We start from the raw sequence: 19,341 nt of genomic DNA on the forward strand, positions 1-19,341 counted from the left end.
GAATAGCCTCTATATATTCATGAACTCATATTAAAAGAACAGGTTCCAACAGGTTCAGAAGTCTCTTGGTGTTATGTAGTCCGGATTTGAACAAGGAGATGGCCTCATTCTAGCTCGAGGAATGTGGAATTGCCCATCACTCTACAAATTAAAAAACAAACGCTGACTTTTCAGGACATATTATAAAATGCATCCATGGATGTTGACAACAACAAAGACATCTAAAAAACGCGATTATTCTTTTAAAAAGACATTTAAGAATTATTTCCTTATCTTTTCAAAAGACATTAAAGAGGTTGAATTGTAAAATTTGTAATTGTAAGGAAAATGATAAAAATATGAAACGCATATTAGTCGCTTTAGAAATAGTTGTCCTAAGTTGATTAGCAGATAAACAATTATTTGACTAAGGTGACGTATTGATGATTCATAAATCAAATTAAACAAAAAGTTGAAAACTTTTTCGTATAAACATATTTTTGTCATATTCATCCAGTTTGAGTATAAAGTTTGATACAACAATGATGGATTTTTACTTCATATGCCTGTATAATAAATCGTAAAGTATATTTTTGCAAAGTCTTTGTTTTACATTTTATGCTTCAAAAGACTTAATTGTATGGTACATTTGTTTGCTATGTAAATGTATGATCTTACTTTAGAGTCACTTTCAGATGACATGGTGAATCTTGAAGCTATTGATTTCCAGGTCATGTAAATATTAGACTTGTTATCGGTCTTATCTTCAATGTCTGCCACTGGTAATAAACATGACTGTATGGTATATGAACATTAATAGAAGAGGGAAACATGTATGTCATAACATAAAAATCTATCAACATTCTAATAAAAATGTTAATCTTCTCATTTAGAGCTATCAATCTTTAAAGTCTATAGTAAACATTTAATATGTTAAGAAGTAAGGGCTTCCCTCCATGAACGTTGCTTACCTTTCTGATTTTAAGCTCCTATGTAATACAAAAATAACTTTATCAACATGTCATTTGATCATCATATCCTAATCCAAGTATAGCCATATATCATAACAATTTATCAATATATGCCATGCGACACACATATACAACACTAAAAAGTATAAAGGATGTAGAACTATGACAAACTTTCATTTCTTATTATCATAATAGATCTCTTATAATAATTATATCACAATAGTAGTAGCTCTATCAAGAACTGTTTTATCACATAATGATTGTTATGTTAAACGACAAATAAAACAATATAACACAATAATCAGTTTGTGATTACCACTTCTTTTCATTAAAACCTTTATTTTTAAAGTTGTTTTATGTACTGTTTGATGCCACATCGACAAATGAGTGTCATATGGTAAAATGTTTAATTTGTGAAAAATTAAATTACTTAAAAATTTAACAGTAGCTGTGACGTGTATATTAATTATACACATGTCTCCATTTTCCAAAGAACAGTGACGTTACAAACGTGCAGTATAATAAGACTGAAATATATGTTATCAAACAAAATTCTAACCCGTCTTACCAGTCTGCCAATTTAACACATTGTAGACATTTTGCTGCCGTTTGTTCACGTTTTCAAGCTTCTTTCCAAGGTCTGAAGCAGTTGTCAGTCTAAAACATAATGCTTTAAATTTTAAGACTGATTGAAAATAAATACGCTAGACAGCGACCAAAATAAAATTTTCAAACACTTATCTGTGTATATGTATCTTATTCAATTGAAACGACAAATCAGTTAATAAGCGATATAGTCTTTATAATTATTTAATACCATAAAATGTGCTTTAGCATTTCTTTTTCTGAAAACCATGAGATATTGGCTTGAATTACAGCATACTAATATCTGAAGCAACAGAAACAGACCCAAACATACTCTTGATTAAAGATAACACGGTGCATATCCATATCGGTACCCTCTTTGCGAAATCTGCTGAAACGGTACCCTCTTTGCACATGCACAGGCCACTCTCTGCTAAAAACAAACCAGCGATGGATAACAATACAGTAAAATTTCAATATAATGAGGAAAGAAGGTATGACACGTAGAAAAGATGTATACCACGGAACACTATAATGTTTTATCTATGTGCTGATTTGTAATGTTCCCTTTTTTCATGTACTACAAATTCACAATAAGCTACAAAAAAATCGACATGTCTTGCTTCGCCCATCACCTCGACATATTTTTTGGGCTGAAATGAACCTGTGGCTTGATTATATATGCATCATACATATTTAGTATGTTCATTTACATATCATCTTCGGACAAATGGCAGTACATTGTCAAAAATAATTGTAAAATTCATAAAAAAACCCTACTTTCAGTTTTGCAGCGGCACGGGCTACCTCTCTTCATTTGAATTTTTATATCACAGGTACCCTCTCATTATTTTACACATAGGTACCCTCAAGGCAGGACTATGCTTTTATTTGCGTTAATCGTTAGGTATGTAATATTTCTTTATTTATGTAAATATTACATACAAGTTTAACGATTAACGCAAATAAAAGCATATGTCCTGCCTTGAGGGTACCTATGTGTAAAAAAATGAGAGGGTACCTGTGATATAAAAATTCAAATGAAGAGAGGTAATGAACATACTAAATATGTATGATGCATATATAATCAAGCCACAGGTTCATTTCAGCCCAAAAAAATATGTCGAGGTGATGGGCGAAGCAAGACATGTCGATTTTTTGTAGCTTATTGTGAATTTGTAGTACATGAAAAAAGGGAACATTACAAATCAGCACATAGATAAAACATTCTAGTGTTCCGTGGTATACATCTTTTCTACATGTCATACCTTCTTTCCTCATTATATTGAAATTTTACTGTATTGTTATCCATCGCTGGTTTGTTTTTAGCAGAGAGTGGCCTGTGCATGTGCAAAGAGGGTACCGTTTCAGCAGATTTCGCAAAGAGGGTACCGATATGGATATGCACCGTGGATAAGTTAATTGTGATAAACAATTGACACTTAACATACTCTTTTTGCATCCTGAGGTCATCCTTTTTTCTTTGATTTCGCTGTCTAAGACATCTGATCATAATAATGATTACCAACAACAGAATGAAGAAACCACATGCAACACCGATTATCATTGCTAGGTTAACTGTTAATAACATCGTTAATTCGTTATCGCATTATTTTTATACATAAATAACCGAAGTATTATTCATTTATCTGATTATTATCTTTTATAATCTTTCTTGATTTGTACGTATAGAAGTATTTGCACAGTAGTAATTGATATAATTAATATTGGCGTATATTTAGATATAGTAACTGTTTTAATCGTGTAAATGCATTTTAATGGCCGGTAAAAAGTTATCAGATTTATATCAAAGACTTTGTACTCACCACTTGAACTGCTTGGTCTGAAATATATAATAAATCATCATAAAACATCAATAATAACATTACTGTTTGACTAAATAGTTTCGGTTGACTATCGTATGTGTCATACATCAATTGACGAGTTGAATAACGTATAACAAGAGCACCGCATGCAGTGTCAACACTTTTCTGTTGAAATAACTACTTTTAACAAAAAAAGTTAAAAAGGGCTACAGCTCCAAAACCATATCTTTCAGAGTTATACGCAATGCCTAACAACTGCCTCTTGTGATGAAAAGTATTCAATGTTTCAATTTGACACAATTAAAAACGTTTGAGAAATGGTCTACATTAATGTTTTTGCACGATGACAACAGCAATGACGTCGCACGGGTCATAATAATTTGACGTTTTGTACAAACCAAACAAGCTAAAAATGGATATTCTGAAATCTTATCAAATGCTTTGAACTAGCAAATGGTGTAACTTTTCATCGATTCCTAACATGTTATACTCATAAGCATCATAATCATCATTACCATTATTACTAGTATTTTTTTTTTCATTATTATTATTGTTGTTGTTGTTGCTTTATTTAAAAGAAGAAAAACAAGACGATCAAGGATAGGCGGCGTTCATGATTCTCCGATAGCAATTTACTGCTGAGTTGTTGAAAAGTTGATTGACAACAAGACAATCCTAAATAATTTTCACCTGCAAATTGGTCTTTCATTTTCAATTTCACATCTGAAGCCGTCAGCACATTTTCCTAGAGTCTCTAAGTAAACATCACAAGGCTCCTTACTATTCACATTTACTGTTTAATACACATAAAGATTGATTATCAAATGTTTTTCATTTTTTTTTAATTTCATACATGTAAAATGTGCATACAACAACTGGAAAATATTAAATAATCCAACTATTTTGCATATATCAAAGATATGACATGCTACTTAATAACACCGTTAATAGATTACTGTTAGCAATAAAGTAAATAATTTTAGCGTAAAAATATTGAAGTGTTTGGCGTTTATCAATAGATTTCTGACACCAGTGTTGTCTGTGCTGTGTGGAAACATGTTTTCCCCGTACAATCATTCAGATATTTTATAAAGATAGTTCCTCAACACATTATGTATATGTTAGGGTATTTCATTTTCAAATAATTATATATTTTGTTTTTCTTTGGTGGTTTTCCTTTTAATAAACTAAGTAAACATAAGGTTTTTCGTATACTAAGTTTTCAGTTGAATACAAAATATCAACAGTGCGTTAGATGTTAGTAACTTGCCAATAGAGTCATTAAAATGTAAAATAAATGTGACCAGTCTTATATTAATATTACATGTTCATAATATAAAATAGTTTGACTTTAAGTTGCCTGCACCCTTTGACAATACCTGCTATAACAAAGACTAATACTCCTCCAAAAGTAAGATTAGCTCCATTTGTTAGTTCAATAGTGGCGGCTGTCAGTTCCGAAGCAACATCTTTGTCATCTACGTTGTAACTCACCGTGTAACTTATCTCCAACAATATCTTTGAACGTATAGTCTTTATTCTACGGGACACATCTGGACTGCAACTATTTATTGAAATAAGGATATTTAACACTTACATACCGCTGAAATAATTGACTTCATTGTATTTATTTTTATTTTCGTTTGGTTTTGTTTTTGTTGTTGTTTAACTTATGCGTAATCCCCTGAAAGGTTGAACAGGGATCTTTTACGACCACTGCACTTTAATTATGTACAGGGTGAACCGATCCAAACTTTAAAGTTAGCAATAAAGGGTTATATTAAATGTTTCATTTTTTACCGTTTATCGCAAATAAAACAATTGTTTATAAAAATGCAAGTATGTTCTTTTTTATTTTAAAAAGGATATTTAACATTATCTAATATTCATATCTAATGTCATTTACTTCATAGCAATAATCACACATAAAGTATATTGCCAATTACAGCATTTGTACTAAACACGAATATAGATCATGCTTGCGTCCACGTACATCATATAGATATGGTGGGATTATTCTGACAATACACTCAGTATTGACTTAACTTGTAACATTGTCTATCCGTACATAAAGCTAGCTGGAATATGAAAACTTGGAACAATTTGTAATATGATTGCATTAATATTCAGTTTTCTTCGAGAAAAAAAAAGACAGGAAGATTCGATCGGTGATTAACGTGTTCTTTAGATATGCAATACTTAAACTTAACTTATTTGATAATGTTAAGATATGACGTACAATTCATTACCTAAATTTAGTCACAAAAATATTGACATCAGCCTTTGTATACATGCTATAGAATTCACCAAGCTGAAAGAAAAAAAGAAGCACATATTATATTTACATTTATAAATCAATGTTACATCGAATGAAAAATCAACATCCCCACCCAACCGATAATGAAAACCAAACAATAAAAGAACTCACAATAAAGAACTCATACTTATTTATAATAAATATAACCCTTCCATCCAGATACAAAAAAGGAAACCTTGATTTTATTTAATATTTGTCATAAATGAACGAGAACAAAGAAAGAACAGCATAACTATACAAAAAAACTTCCTACAAACGATATGCACATAAATAATAAAACAGCGTTGGCTTTCATATATTTGAAACACTTCTCCAATCAAATGGTTATTCAGCTAAAATAATATTAACGTACATCTGTCTTACACATCTCCAATCAAATGATGGTTCAACAAGATTTGAAGCAATGTGTTAGAAGTGCAAAAAATAAATTATTACGTTAGATATAGAAATAGTTATGTTTTACATCTTATATCTTATTATATGACAAATAAGATCAACAAGGAAAGGCGGTGTTCAATGGACACAATCCCCTAATGACCCAGCAACAAGAACCATCGTGAAGGAGCCCAGGAGGTCTCCAAACAAAAACAGGACAGGGTGCAAGGCAGAGCACGGACAGGCCCACCACTAAAATGATACATATACTCACACTGGTCGTCGCGTGATTGTAAAGATCCGTGTTGTTACCTGAACATATTACAGGTGGATTTTTAAGAGTCATATTCACTGTAAGATCTATCATTATTGGCGATTCTGCAAGTAAACAATTATCACATAAGTGGAAATATTTAATATTTTTCATTTACCTTTCGTAATTATCTTGTATCTTGATGCAAATGTATATCCAAATCATCTCTTTGATGACCTTGAATAATATCATTGTATTCAATGAATTTAATATCCGATTCTTTAAAGAAGAAAACACTGCGTTGTTATGACGATAGTCCATGTTATTGAGGGTAACTCTTTGATATTAAAACGTTGTTATATAAAAGTAATAACAAAAGTAACATTTTGTTTCTAATATTATTTCTAATTTCTAATATTATCATTATTATACATTATCTTTTAAAATAAGTACATTTGTTTCTGCTTCATAAGCAAAGTAATTGATGTAGTCATTTCCATTAGAAAGAATATAAACATTGTTGCTTATACCACTTATGATCCTAAGCCGACCAATGTTGGTGGTATAAATTTTTTGAATTATGTGGATACAGTTTTATTGTTTTATAATTTGTGTAAACGTCGTAACATAAATAGAGTATTCAGACGTGAATAATTTGCGTCTTTTAAAAACGGGTCTATAGTTTTTATGTTGTAGTGTAAGCTTTATTCTATCATGAAGCAGTATATATCTTTTGAAATAGATATACTTAACACTTTTTGAATAACTCATACAGACAATGTTACCTTTTATGCAAATTGTACCAGGGTACTCTTTATAACCGTGTTCACAATTGCAGGAATATCCGCCATCATAATTAGCACAGACAGTATTATCGTTATCTTTACATATCGATTTTTCCTCACATTCATCAACATCGTCATTGCACGCATCACCTTGCCAGTTTGGTTGGCACATACATTTGCCTGTGGCGATGTCACACGTCTGGGATTTGTTCACAGAATGTTCTCCGTTACATCCGCAGGTTTTCGAGCAGTTTTCACCGAACGTGTTATTCTTACACCCTTTCATTTATAAATAAAATACGAAAAGATAAGGCAATTATTTGATTTATTTTTCAAGTAGGAGAGTCAAGTATTCGACATGTATAAGTACGGTATATTTCATATTGCAAAATAATCAATTTTAATATTTACGCGGAACACTTCTATGGATAGGCGCTCCTTCAGGGGCTATATTACAAAGACAGATAAAAACTAGAAATGTGTCCATAGGACACGAATGCCCCCACACGCGACTGTTCTGTCAATCTAATGACTCTAGGTCAAGTATTTTTTGCACTACATGTGTCACAAGTTGAAAACTAAAAATCATCAAAGGGCCATAATTCTTTTAAATTTGGTCGCAGCAAAAATGCCTTCTTTTAATACCACCTACACATTAAGATTGTTCATTCCTGGAAGTTTAAGCAAAATCTGCCATCAGGTTTAAGAGGAGTTGCGTTCACAAAATTTCTACATAGTATATAGTGAAAAAATCAACAAAGGGCCATAATTCTGTTAAACTTTGTTGCAACAAAAATTCCTTCCTTTACTACCATCTACACATTAAGGTTGTTCATCCCTGTAAGTTTAAACAAAATCTGCCATCCCGTTTAAGAGGAGTTGCGTTCACAAAATTTCTACATAGTATATAGTGAAAAAATCAACAAAGGGCCATAATTCTGTTAAATTTGGTCGCAGCAAAAATTCCTTCCTTTACTACCATCTATACATTTAGGTTGTTCATCCCTGTAAGTTTAAGCAAAATCTGCCATCAGGTTTAAGAGAAGTTGCGGTCACAAGATTTCGGGACGTACGGACAGACAGACGTACAGACGGACGGACAGACGGACAGACGGACGGACAAGTGCAACGCTTTATGCTCCCACTTTGTGGGAGGCATAAAAACATGTTTTACTATATTTTGTCATTTTATGAGAAATATTGAAATATACAAATTAAAATTGACATGATTTGCACGCAAGAGTAAAATTTGCGCTCCTTTACGGAGAAAATGTACAAAAATTATCTAAACGACAATTATTTATCTGATACAAAACTCACGTAAGCACTGATTTTCTATTTCTGCAAAACCGATGTTACATTTACACTCGTAGCTTCCGGCAGTATTTTCACAGATGTCTAGTGTACAAGGATACTCTTCCAGTTTACACTCGTCAATGTCTGTCAGAAGATATGTTCAGTGTGTTTAATAGAGTGTCATTGAAATCAATCGATTATAATCATCAGTATTCTTCTTAGTTGTAAGGGAGATTTAATTGTGTAATCGTGATGCTAATATCACCAGTATGCCAGCCATTATTGAACCTCTGTTATCAAAGCAGTGCTATTTAATCGTAATAAAGACTTTTGATAAGATAAGATATATTAATATATATGTCTGTAACTTTTTTCTGACGGACATGTAATTTTAAAGATCCTGTAACACATTTTTTTCATGGTTTTATTTCATAAATATGATGCTCAAATTAAGATTTGTCAATCTTGTAAGTTCAAATAAGCATTATCTATAAAGATATTACCCAATTTAACATTTCACGTAAATAAAGGGAGGTTATTAGAAATTTATTTTCTATAAATTCTAAGTCAAATTTTCCAATAAGAAATGAATGCATGTAACTTATTGATTAAATATAATGTGCACAAATATTTGCAGTACACATTTTACATATTCTTGGATGTTTGAAAATTGTTTTATTTGCATAATTACATACATTTAGTATACTTTGCAAGTGTGGTATACAAACAGTAACACAAAACATACAGGATCTTTAAAATGTATTTTTTTCCATTGGCTGTCATTTTTTGTACTGTCACAGTTCTTTTAAAACAAATGTACATACAATACAATGAACAGTTTTCCACATAAGATGTAATACTTTCATGCCGTTTGATAAGCAAATCAAACGTTTCATTAACACCTTATTATATTTTAGAACTCATCAAGTCATGAAAAAAATGTTGCCTTGGGCAAAGGTTCAAAAACCTACCCCCTCCACCTCGGGCCAACAGTTTTTCTGTTCCAAAATGACATATGAAATAACTGTTACATTTTTATTTGTCAAAAATAGTTCAATCTTTTAAAGCCAAAACTTTGTCATTCATGTCCTTACAAAAATATTTACAAACAATTGCAATAATTACCTATGCATAATCCATTGCTTCCCATTGTGAAACCAGAATTGCATTTGCAGCTGTAGCTTCCTACACTATTTTCACATTCCGAGTTTTCTGGACAATTGTCAGTGTTACTTTTACACTCATTTGTGTCTTCATCACATTTCCTGCCTTCCCAGCCTTGATGGCATGTACAAGATCCATCTACGTTATCACATGTTTTCGTATTTGCTGTGTTACATATGCATATTTCTTTACACCCCTGTCCAAACATTCCCTCTGAACATGCTGAGACATAAATAAACATCACGGAATGAAATTTACAAAGATATATCCATAATTTTAACGTCTTTTGCTTGTCCTGTATTGACTATGTTCTAATAATCAAATGATAAAGAGTTTGTGTTGAGCAATGTATGCAATCTTTTTAAGCATAGTGTCATACAGTGTAATCAACTATAATAATAGTAAATGTTATTTTGTTTCATATGTTTGAAATGTAATTTATTTCAGTGTACACTTTGTATTATATCAGACAGAAATAGACAATTATTTAATATTTTCAAAATCGTTATTCAAAATCCGGAAAGTACAATATCATCATATAAGCCCTTAAATAGTTTCTTATTGAAAAGAAAATATATTTCAACCAGATTGATTCATCTCGTGTAACATACAAAATTTGGACATAAAATGCATAAAATAATCAAACAATGATGCGACTTTACATTAAGAATACTTTTTGACACAAGTTAGTAATACTTTAACACTTAGTTCTTTATCGGCGACCTTTCAAGTATCTGAAAACGTTATAGCTCGGCAGTTGTTTAAGATAAAAATATAATGTAAACAAGATGGAACAATGTCAGTCTGAAAATATATACAATCTCGACTTGAATTGTTTAATATCGTTAAAAAATATCCAAGTGTTTGTATTATATTAGTTTTCAAAAGCTATAATCACATAGTATTAACCAGTTTAATATCTATTTGAATTAAATGCCATCACGAAAAGTGTACTACCTTTTTAAAGAAGCACAAGACCAATTCAAAAGTTGTTTTTTTTCTAGTATACAATATTCTGGACAGATATTACAAAGTACTTTTTTCTTGGATATAATATTGGATACTGTAACACCGACGATACCTTACATACCAAAAGAATTTAGAAACTGTTGAAGTCTTATGAATTATCCCGTTTTAGTATATGCTTGAAAATATTCCATTATTATTCTGTTCAATTTGTGAAATTCTTTTATCTCGAAAAGTGTGTTATTGGCAAAATGGTCATCTAAAATAGAAAAGTTTAGACAAGTATTTTGGTACAATATTCATCTAAAGTAAACAACCTTGACATGTTATTCCATCGTTCATCAAGATGAAGCCAACGTTACAGCTGCATATATGGCTACCAAGGGTGTTGTTGCAAATCTGAGTACACATTCCATTTGCATCTTCACACTCGTCAATATCTTAAAACGGAAAGTAAAATACAGAAATACTGTAAGGAGAACAAATGAATGTATGTGGATTTGCCAATAAGAGCAATTCTTATTTTTAATTAATTTTATAAAGGTTAAGTCAAGAATAACTATAGGTAACGTTCTTACTCCTCAAAAGATATTTCCTTCTCATCTAACTGAAAGGTTGAATATTATACAAGATATGCTCAGTGGCAATACAGCTGCTTGCTACTAGTTAAAAAATACTGAGTTAGTTTAAATCATTAATTGCTTACATTTAGTAATAAATATGATTATTAGATAAGAATCCAGCATGCTCTTAATCCTATATTCTCCAAATGAATCATTGTATTGTAATTATTTCTGAAATGCAAACTCTTTGATACAAGCATATCACTCAATGAATATCGTCACGTGTTTTCCATTTTTGTCGAGAAATGACTTGCAATAGAACAATTGAAATGAAACATTCACATAAAAACTTATGGTATTTTAATATTAAGTTAAAACACCATTTATTGTTGTAGCAGATAGTGAGAACATCTAAAAATATCAAAAATAGTCGTTATTCTTAATTTTATTTCCATTTGTTTTATCTTTGTGGTTTTAAATTATTTTCACCATATTTTAATCATGTGTTTAATGTAAAAAACATTCAATTTGTTAATTGACTTAACCCATTGAAAAAGCTTTACACTCTGCTATTATCTCGCAGGGTCCTTAACTCTTTTATGTTTAAAAACTACTCACAATTGTCTGAAATGTCTTCCTAAAATGATATATATATTCACCTTCACACGTTGATCCATTTTTCTCAAACCCCTTGCTGCATATACAATCCCGCTGTCCGTTTTCGATAAAACATGTTGCATGATCCCCGCACGTATTGGTTTCATTTCTGCATTGGTTGTTCACTGCAGGTATAGTTTGGGTAAAGTTATTAAATTTCAATCCCTGTGTTAAAATATCGTTTCATTTTATTGCATCTCCTTTAAAAGGTACACATATTTTATCATGCAATTTAAGTTTAAGATCTGGAGAAAGGGTGAATCCTCGCAAACATTGATCACAACAAAGTTACATGAATATTGCAGAGTCGGTTTGATTGAGTCTGTACAAAATTTAAAATTAAACACTTTTGCCATAAATATTCAATGCTAGGAGTTTCAAATGATTAATGATGCTTTGATTTTAAATACATCGCATCAGCTGTTTTGTATTTTCTTTAAAAATGTACGCTACAGGTTTCTGATAGACATTCAAGTAGAATGAAAACCGTATAACAAAATGCAATTGATCTTTGCTCGTTCTAAGAATACGGTGTTGAAATGTTCTGCAATATTATATAAATAACGCATGGCTGTCAGGGTGATAGTTGATATTGTCAACATGAGTACAGGTATATCACCCCGACAGCCATTTGTTATATATTTTATTATACCAAAAGACCTACAAAATAGAAAAAGATTGTCGAGGGGAATTAACTAGTACAATATTAAATATGGAGGTATGTTGGTGTTATCTCCTTTACACCAAAAACATATTGTTATATAATTCTAGTTAAACTTAAACATTAACTGAATATGGAGTTATGCAAGAGTTATGTCCCCATGTTGATATAAGAAATATCCAACGGGAATATATCCTAGGAGGGTGATATTCAATCAGAACACATAATAGGCCATGGGAGTTTAACATTGAAGGATATATTGAGGTATAATAAATATGAATATTTCGTTCAAACAAACTGAACGTCAACTATCGTGTTTTTAAGTTATTCGCCTTTGAAAATGAACATCGCCAGGGCAGATAACATTTTTACTTTAATTAAATAAGGTTTAAATTCATATTTGGTATTAATGCAAAAAACAGTTTGGAGACTGCAGATTCTGTAAACTATAGGCGTTTTTCTATGTAAATCAGCAAAACTGAAGAATCTGTTTTCGAGATCCACGAAAGAATCTAATAAAATTAAAGGAGGGCTGAAACATAAGATTTGTGACCGAATTCCGTATGCATAAATCTATCAGTTGTATGTTCAAGATCTAAATAAAATCTATTATACAGCTACTTTAATTCTTCATAACAGATTATATAAAACTGTAGCGTACGTTTTATTAATTATTATTTCTTTTTTATACATTGGTTTATGACGTTAAATATATTGAGGGATTTAATAGATGCAAAATGTAAAACAAAATATATAAAGAAATATGTTTATGCATTTGTAGAGAAAAGGAAATTTAATTTATTATAAAACATCAATCGCGCTCGTAATATGTTATACAAAATCACCTATACATGACTTTCTATCCGTCAGATCCAGGCTGAATCCTGGTTCACACATACACCTGTAGCTTCCAACGGTATTTTCACATATTTGATCACATCTATCACTCAATATACATTCGTTAATATCTATAAAATATCAACATTACAATCATACAATAAATAGTTATTATTACAATATTCCAGCTTTAAACTGATGCACACAGTTAAAGCTGGAAAAAATACATATAATTGAAATCACAGTTTACTATGAATATCACAAACATCATGTATTCTTTTTATCTGTAAATATCTTATAAAATCATTATTACTTTTTTATTACGTTGTTTATTACGCATTCCCCAACGCAGTACCACCGGTAAGGAGTCCAGCACGACACCAAACAGGACAGGCAACGCTTACTTTCAGACAAAGTTTATATATAACAAAATGTATCGTATAAATGTAAGGCATATGCTAGAGCTACATATACATAAAAAGCAAAATGAAAATTGTATAATATGATATTTTTACACATTGCATGATTTTACAATACGATATCAAATTAAAGCCATTTTTTGTGTCACAGACCTCGCTTTTCGAATGGATATTAAATGAAATTACAGTGTAATGACGCCTTTGCGCAGTTTTATGTGTCATTTTTTTATTAAGTACACTGTAAAGTTTTCGAAGATGTCATAATGTAAAAAATTGATTTAGGGAAACAAAGATCAAAATTATCATACTTATAAATCATGTTTTACCTTCACATTGTTCATCACGGTATACAAAGCCAGTCTCGCAGGCACATGAGTAGCTGCCATTATTGTTGATGCAGTTTTGATCGCACTTATTTAAAGTGCTATCCTGACATTCATCTATGTCTAAAAAGGAAATTAATCAATAAAACATCTTGTTTTTAAAAGTTATAATTTTAAAATGCATAAAAAGCAAATTTTTCTTAATTATGTAAAAATACACGACTCTTTTATTGGAAACATCAAAATTTACCTTTGCAATGTCCAGAGACGTTGTGAAATCCTGTCTGACATTTACAAACAGAACTCCCGGGTGTGTTGATGCACTCAATGTGATCACCTTTACAAACATTGGCATTCCTTGTACACTCATTTATATCAATGTCGCAGTTAGCGCCTTCCCAACCAGCTGTACAAATACATCCTGGAATATAAATAAAGAATTGTACAAACCTCAACTATAAGGTTATCAATATGCCTGACATGAAACTATTTGTTTATAAATTAGACTGTGCTGAAGGAATAATTAGACTGTACTGAAGAAAATTTCAAACAAAAGATATTTCAATTTTTCGAGATACCTCAATATCTGACCTTTGCAAATCTACCTAATCATAATAATAGTAAAAATAATAAAAATAATAATAACAATAATAGTTATAATAATAATTTGGCAATTTGATTTCTTTGAAAATACATTCCATATAACATTCAGTATATAAAATTATATTGAGAAAAAAAATGAATACATTTTCAGATATATGCAACTTAACATTGAACAAAATACTAGTTTGATTATATTAATACTTATGTATAATTCCAATTTTCAAATTTGAATTCGACTTTAAAAGAGTTTGTTAAAAATCTGGAAAGATGCCATATTTTTAAAAACCCTAGAGCGGTTGAGGCTTCAACACTTTTGTTTTGGCATATATGACCCCGAAGAAACAGTAGAATATCGATAAGAAGTACCTAGTAACTCTCAAAAACTTCAAAAAAGTTATTAACAAACAATGCCTTTCAGACATAGAACTGGTACATAATATAACTGTTCAAACAACTACCGAATAGAATGTTGGCGACCAATTGACGGCAAATCGTCAAGAGTAGTGTTTAAACCTACATTTAAGCAACATTTATTGTAAATATTTACAATTTAAATCAATTTAAAAGCATCATGTTAAAACCCTAAGGATATAAAAGGACTGTTGGCTCATTGCTATTTTATTTACATGTATGAACTAAGATTTAACAGCTGCAATAAAGGATTTGCTGCTGACATTGTTCTGATAACATACCTTCTATCTTGTCGCAATGACCATGTAGACAACTACAACTCTTTGAACACCCAATTCCAAAATGAAACTCATCACATACTTCAAAATATAATGACAAAAATGACAACTGATAGTCAAACAGAACGTAGAATTAGCATGAATATTCTGTAACTAAATTATAGCTAAGTTCTTAACATTGATTTAGATACATACTAAACAATAATAAAGAAGCACTAATCTAAACATAATATTCTTTTATTTCTTTAAATTGTAATTATTTACCTACTGAAATGCAAAAATAATAAGATTTTAGTATAGACTACAAAATACAAACGGTAACAGACTGTTTTAAACAATAGTAACCAATTTACATATCATTTTTTCATTCAAAACAGCTTGTATGTTTCATATTCATGTTTCAAATCTGTTGGATTACCGTCGATAACAAGATTTTAATGCTTTTTTATATGTTTCTTAACTTTTCCTCATAATACATTACTTCAAACTCACCAGAACAAGTACGTCCGTCATTTTCAAGTTTTGTTCCGATAGGACACTGGCAAACGTACGATCCATTAGTATTGTTGCATTTGGAACCAACTGAACATTCATTTAAGACATTTTCACTACATTCGTTTATATCTAAATGATGAAAAACAAAACATACAACATTGACATGGTGCATATTTTTTCCAGCAGAATACAAAAATTGAAAAACTCATAATTTCCCATTACATATTTACATACCTGTCATCCGGACAGCGTCTTTATAAAACTTTAAACATGAGTTATCCAACAAACTTAAACACAAAACAAACGAAATAAATCTTTATTTCACCATTTTAACTGAAATTATTATCTCATTATGATTAAGCAGATTTGTTTCTTGCTCTATCGGAAATTGACAAACGTGATTGTCCAAAATATTATTGTTATTTATCCATAATGTATGATTTTCGTCAGAATGAAAAATATTCTCCCTAAAAAACTTCAGAAATTGTTTTTTGTTTATTCTTCTCTATTTAGTACCTTAGATACATAAAACACAGCTATATACCCGTAAAGCATAAACAAGTAAAGCATGTAAATTGTTTGGTCAAGGAACAATTATTCACCTATACATGTCTTGTTGTCTGGGAGTAGTTTGAAGCCTTTACGGCACTTGCAGGAAAATGTACCATCCTTCACATAGCAATAATGAGAACAGTCAAGGCCATTTATCACCTTACATGGATCTTGTACTGAAAAATTAAACCCCCAAAAATGTATTTAATAAAATGACTTATTACTATATAAAAACAATAATAAAATTTTATTAAAGAATTAGAATATATCAAATAAATGAAAAGATAAATGCGTATATGAAGGGTAAGTATTTTTTTATTGTTGCATGTTTAAAATTAAACTTTCTTGAGAATTTAAGACAATAACGTTACTAATGTATCAATAAAGTTAATTCGTTTACAGAAAGATAATAATCATTGGAACAGTATCAACTAATTGTGAACTAAATAATGTTATTAATCAAAACATATTTAAACAAAAACTTTACGTTTTAAGCACGTTTTTCTATCATCGTTAAGTGTGTAACCATAGTAACAGTAACAGCTGTAATGGCCGGGACTATTTTCACAAAACTGTTCACACCCTGCTGTTCCGAGAGTGCATTCGTCGATATCTGAAACAATATAAAATATAAGGGTTTGAGAAAATGATCGGCATTGTTATTTTAAAAGAATTTATCTACCTTCAACATAGTAAATAATAACAAGTCCGATAAACACTGTATCATGTATTTGTTAAGCAAGTTTGTAATTTCTCACGAACATTAAAGCCTTTGATAGAATAAAATAATCTTTAAATATTTGCTTGATATTTTAAAAGAAAATAAGTCACAATTTCATAGTTAAATGTAAATAAACGATTTGGCAAACGGCAAAATAAGATAAAAAAGTAGATTTGGTTTTCCTTGACCGCAGTGGTTTATGAGAAAAGTGTTACAAGAAACCGACTATGCTCTGATTACCAACAACGAAGGTGAAATAGATAATTTGAACTGCTTACACTTTTAACCGGAAAAAAGAAAAACAATGTATGATAAAGTTATATACTCGGATATAAATTGAAATTGTGTTTTGATCTTATTCTTAGCCCCATTAAAGAAATTTGTATGGAAAAAATACTGAGTGAATAATCTGAAAGTTTGCAAGTCTGCTATTGGTCTGGATCAACACAAAAAAAATGGTGCATTAATTTAGAAAAACATATATCCAGTTCCGTCATGTCAAAACACTTCAGTGAAATATCTTTATAAAAATTCACAATTGCAAACTTGTTACGATAAGGAAGTTGATAATGAAACACAAATCTTTTTCTTGTGAACGTTATCATTTGGGCTCCAATATGACACGAAAAGCCTAGTAAAACTTGTAAACAGTTTACCTTTACAATGTGTTTCGTTAATTTTCGAAAATCCTTTGTGACACCCACACGTATATCCACCGACAGTATTTGTACATGACTGTGTGCAATCATTTGTAACTGGGTTTAAGCATTCATCAAAATCTGTTGTTGAAATAGAAGTTAATTCATCTTAAATTAATAGTTTTTCTATAAGTTTCAGGTTTAATTTTCGATTTTATGTAATGAAAATGACAAAAAGATAAGAATGCTTTTAAAGAAAAAGAAAATTGTGTTATCGACCTTTGTTATTTTTACAAACATTTGAAAAATTAACTTTATAACTTAACTTTACTTAAAATCTAGTTAATAATGTGTCCATACCGTTACACGTTCCTTCGAAGGATTCAATAAATCCCTTTATACATCTACAGCTGTATGATCCTTGATTGTTCACACATTTCTTTCGGGAGTCTTTGCAGATATCACCAACGATATCTCTGCATTCATCTATATCGATGTTACACTTTTCACCAGTCCATCCAGGTAGACATATACAACCTTTAACAGGGTCACATCGATCGGCACCTTGACCACTGCATTCACATTTCTTTGAACAGTTTTCACCCCAATTAGGGACAACGCACCCTATTTTAAAGGTATCGTAAATTCGATCAATTTATTTAGATTATACTATGTTATTACTACGATTACATGGTGTAAATTGGCATATAAATATAATAAAACAATTACCCTAGCCTAAATAAGAAAATGGTATCTAAAAATATTAATTTCACAAGAGGTATGTTTTTCAAAATACGGATCCTTAAAATAAAATTGATTTATTCTCATAGGAATGATATGATTTAATCGTAAAACCATCGAAAGAAAGTGATATATTAATGTCGACAAGTGAAGACAAATATCTAGGATTTAACGTAAATTATATCTGTTTAATTATATACTTACTTTTACATGTTGTTTTCCCTTGTAACTCGTATCCAATGAGACATTTGCATTCAAAACTTCCATCTGTATTTTTACAATCCTGCGGGCAGACACTTCTTTCGCATTCATCAATATCTTAAAAATAAGCAAAAAGTAATGAAAAGATAAGGAACACAGGAAATTGATCCTTATAGTTTGTATGACGTTAACAAAGTGTAACGGATAATCAAAATGACTAAAGAGGAAATATTTAGAACGCTTTGATTGCATATATGTCAATAAAACGCACCTATCATTATTTATATCAAGCTTTAATTTTTTAGATGTCGTAACATAATATTGACTATTGATAAAACATCTTTGACTATAACAATAATATTTAATAAATGTTTAAAATATCTTAACTACCTTCAATAAATTGAGAACCATAAATGAATAAGCAAAACCCAAATGACATGTTAACATTAAAGGCAAATGGGAACAACTGGTTTGTTAACCGACATAGAGAAAGAACGTCCAATACCGAATCACTGAACACATTTCAGGCTCGGTTTGATTGAGTCTGTTCATATACGGTAAGTGGTAAATATAAGCTACCGTTCCTGTCCCCTAACCCCAGCGGGGTGTAAATTCAACATTTACACATACAAATGGAGATATTTTGAATTACGAAACATCCGCAGAAGCCATGTTCAATATTTTCTTTTTTTATTATGAGATGTTTCACTTTTTCAAAACCTGA

The 19,341-nt window shown here is 30.5% G+C and overlaps 1 protein-coding gene across 1 annotated transcript in view; it reads right to left on the reverse strand.

Moving 5' to 3' along the window:
• LOC132756411 (uncharacterized) overlaps nt 1-19,341 on the reverse strand; it is a 45,609-nt gene continuing 26,268 nt past the window's right edge. The window contains exons 43-66 of the mRNA XM_060747481.1: nt 18,621-18,734; nt 18,036-18,299; nt 17,694-17,816; nt 16,804-16,929; nt 16,367-16,492; nt 15,762-15,893; nt 15,273-15,350; nt 14,228-14,398; nt 13,981-14,100; nt 13,244-13,366; nt 11,740-11,862; nt 10,835-10,957; nt 9,513-9,773; nt 8,412-8,531; nt 7,092-7,370; nt 6,328-6,431; nt 5,611-5,672; nt 4,741-4,925; nt 4,052-4,154; nt 3,362-3,378; nt 2,987-3,113; nt 1,519-1,607; nt 658-758; nt 1-141 (exon numbers count right to left, since the gene is read on the reverse strand). Coding sequence (XP_060603464.1) covers nt 55-141; nt 658-758; nt 1,519-1,607; nt 2,987-3,113; nt 3,362-3,378; nt 4,052-4,154; nt 4,741-4,925; nt 5,611-5,672; nt 6,328-6,431; nt 7,092-7,370; nt 8,412-8,531; nt 9,513-9,773; nt 10,835-10,957; nt 11,740-11,862; nt 13,244-13,366; nt 13,981-14,100; nt 14,228-14,398; nt 15,273-15,350; nt 15,762-15,893; nt 16,367-16,492; nt 16,804-16,929; nt 17,694-17,816; nt 18,036-18,299; nt 18,621-18,734 — 3,158 coding nt within the window. The 3' untranslated portion in view covers nt 1-54. The remainder of the gene's footprint in view (nt 142-657; nt 759-1,518; nt 1,608-2,986; nt 3,114-3,361; nt 3,379-4,051; nt 4,155-4,740; nt 4,926-5,610; nt 5,673-6,327; nt 6,432-7,091; nt 7,371-8,411; nt 8,532-9,512; nt 9,774-10,834; nt 10,958-11,739; nt 11,863-13,243; nt 13,367-13,980; nt 14,101-14,227; nt 14,399-15,272; nt 15,351-15,761; nt 15,894-16,366; nt 16,493-16,803; nt 16,930-17,693; nt 17,817-18,035; nt 18,300-18,620; nt 18,735-19,341) is intronic.

The sequence above is a fragment of the Ruditapes philippinarum genome, unplaced genomic scaffold (assembly GCF_026571515.1).
Source record: "Ruditapes philippinarum isolate M1 unplaced genomic scaffold, ASM2657151v2 ctg277_1_1_1_1, whole genome shotgun sequence".
NCBI classification, from domain to species: domain Eukaryota; kingdom Metazoa; phylum Mollusca; class Bivalvia; order Venerida; family Veneridae; genus Ruditapes; species Ruditapes philippinarum.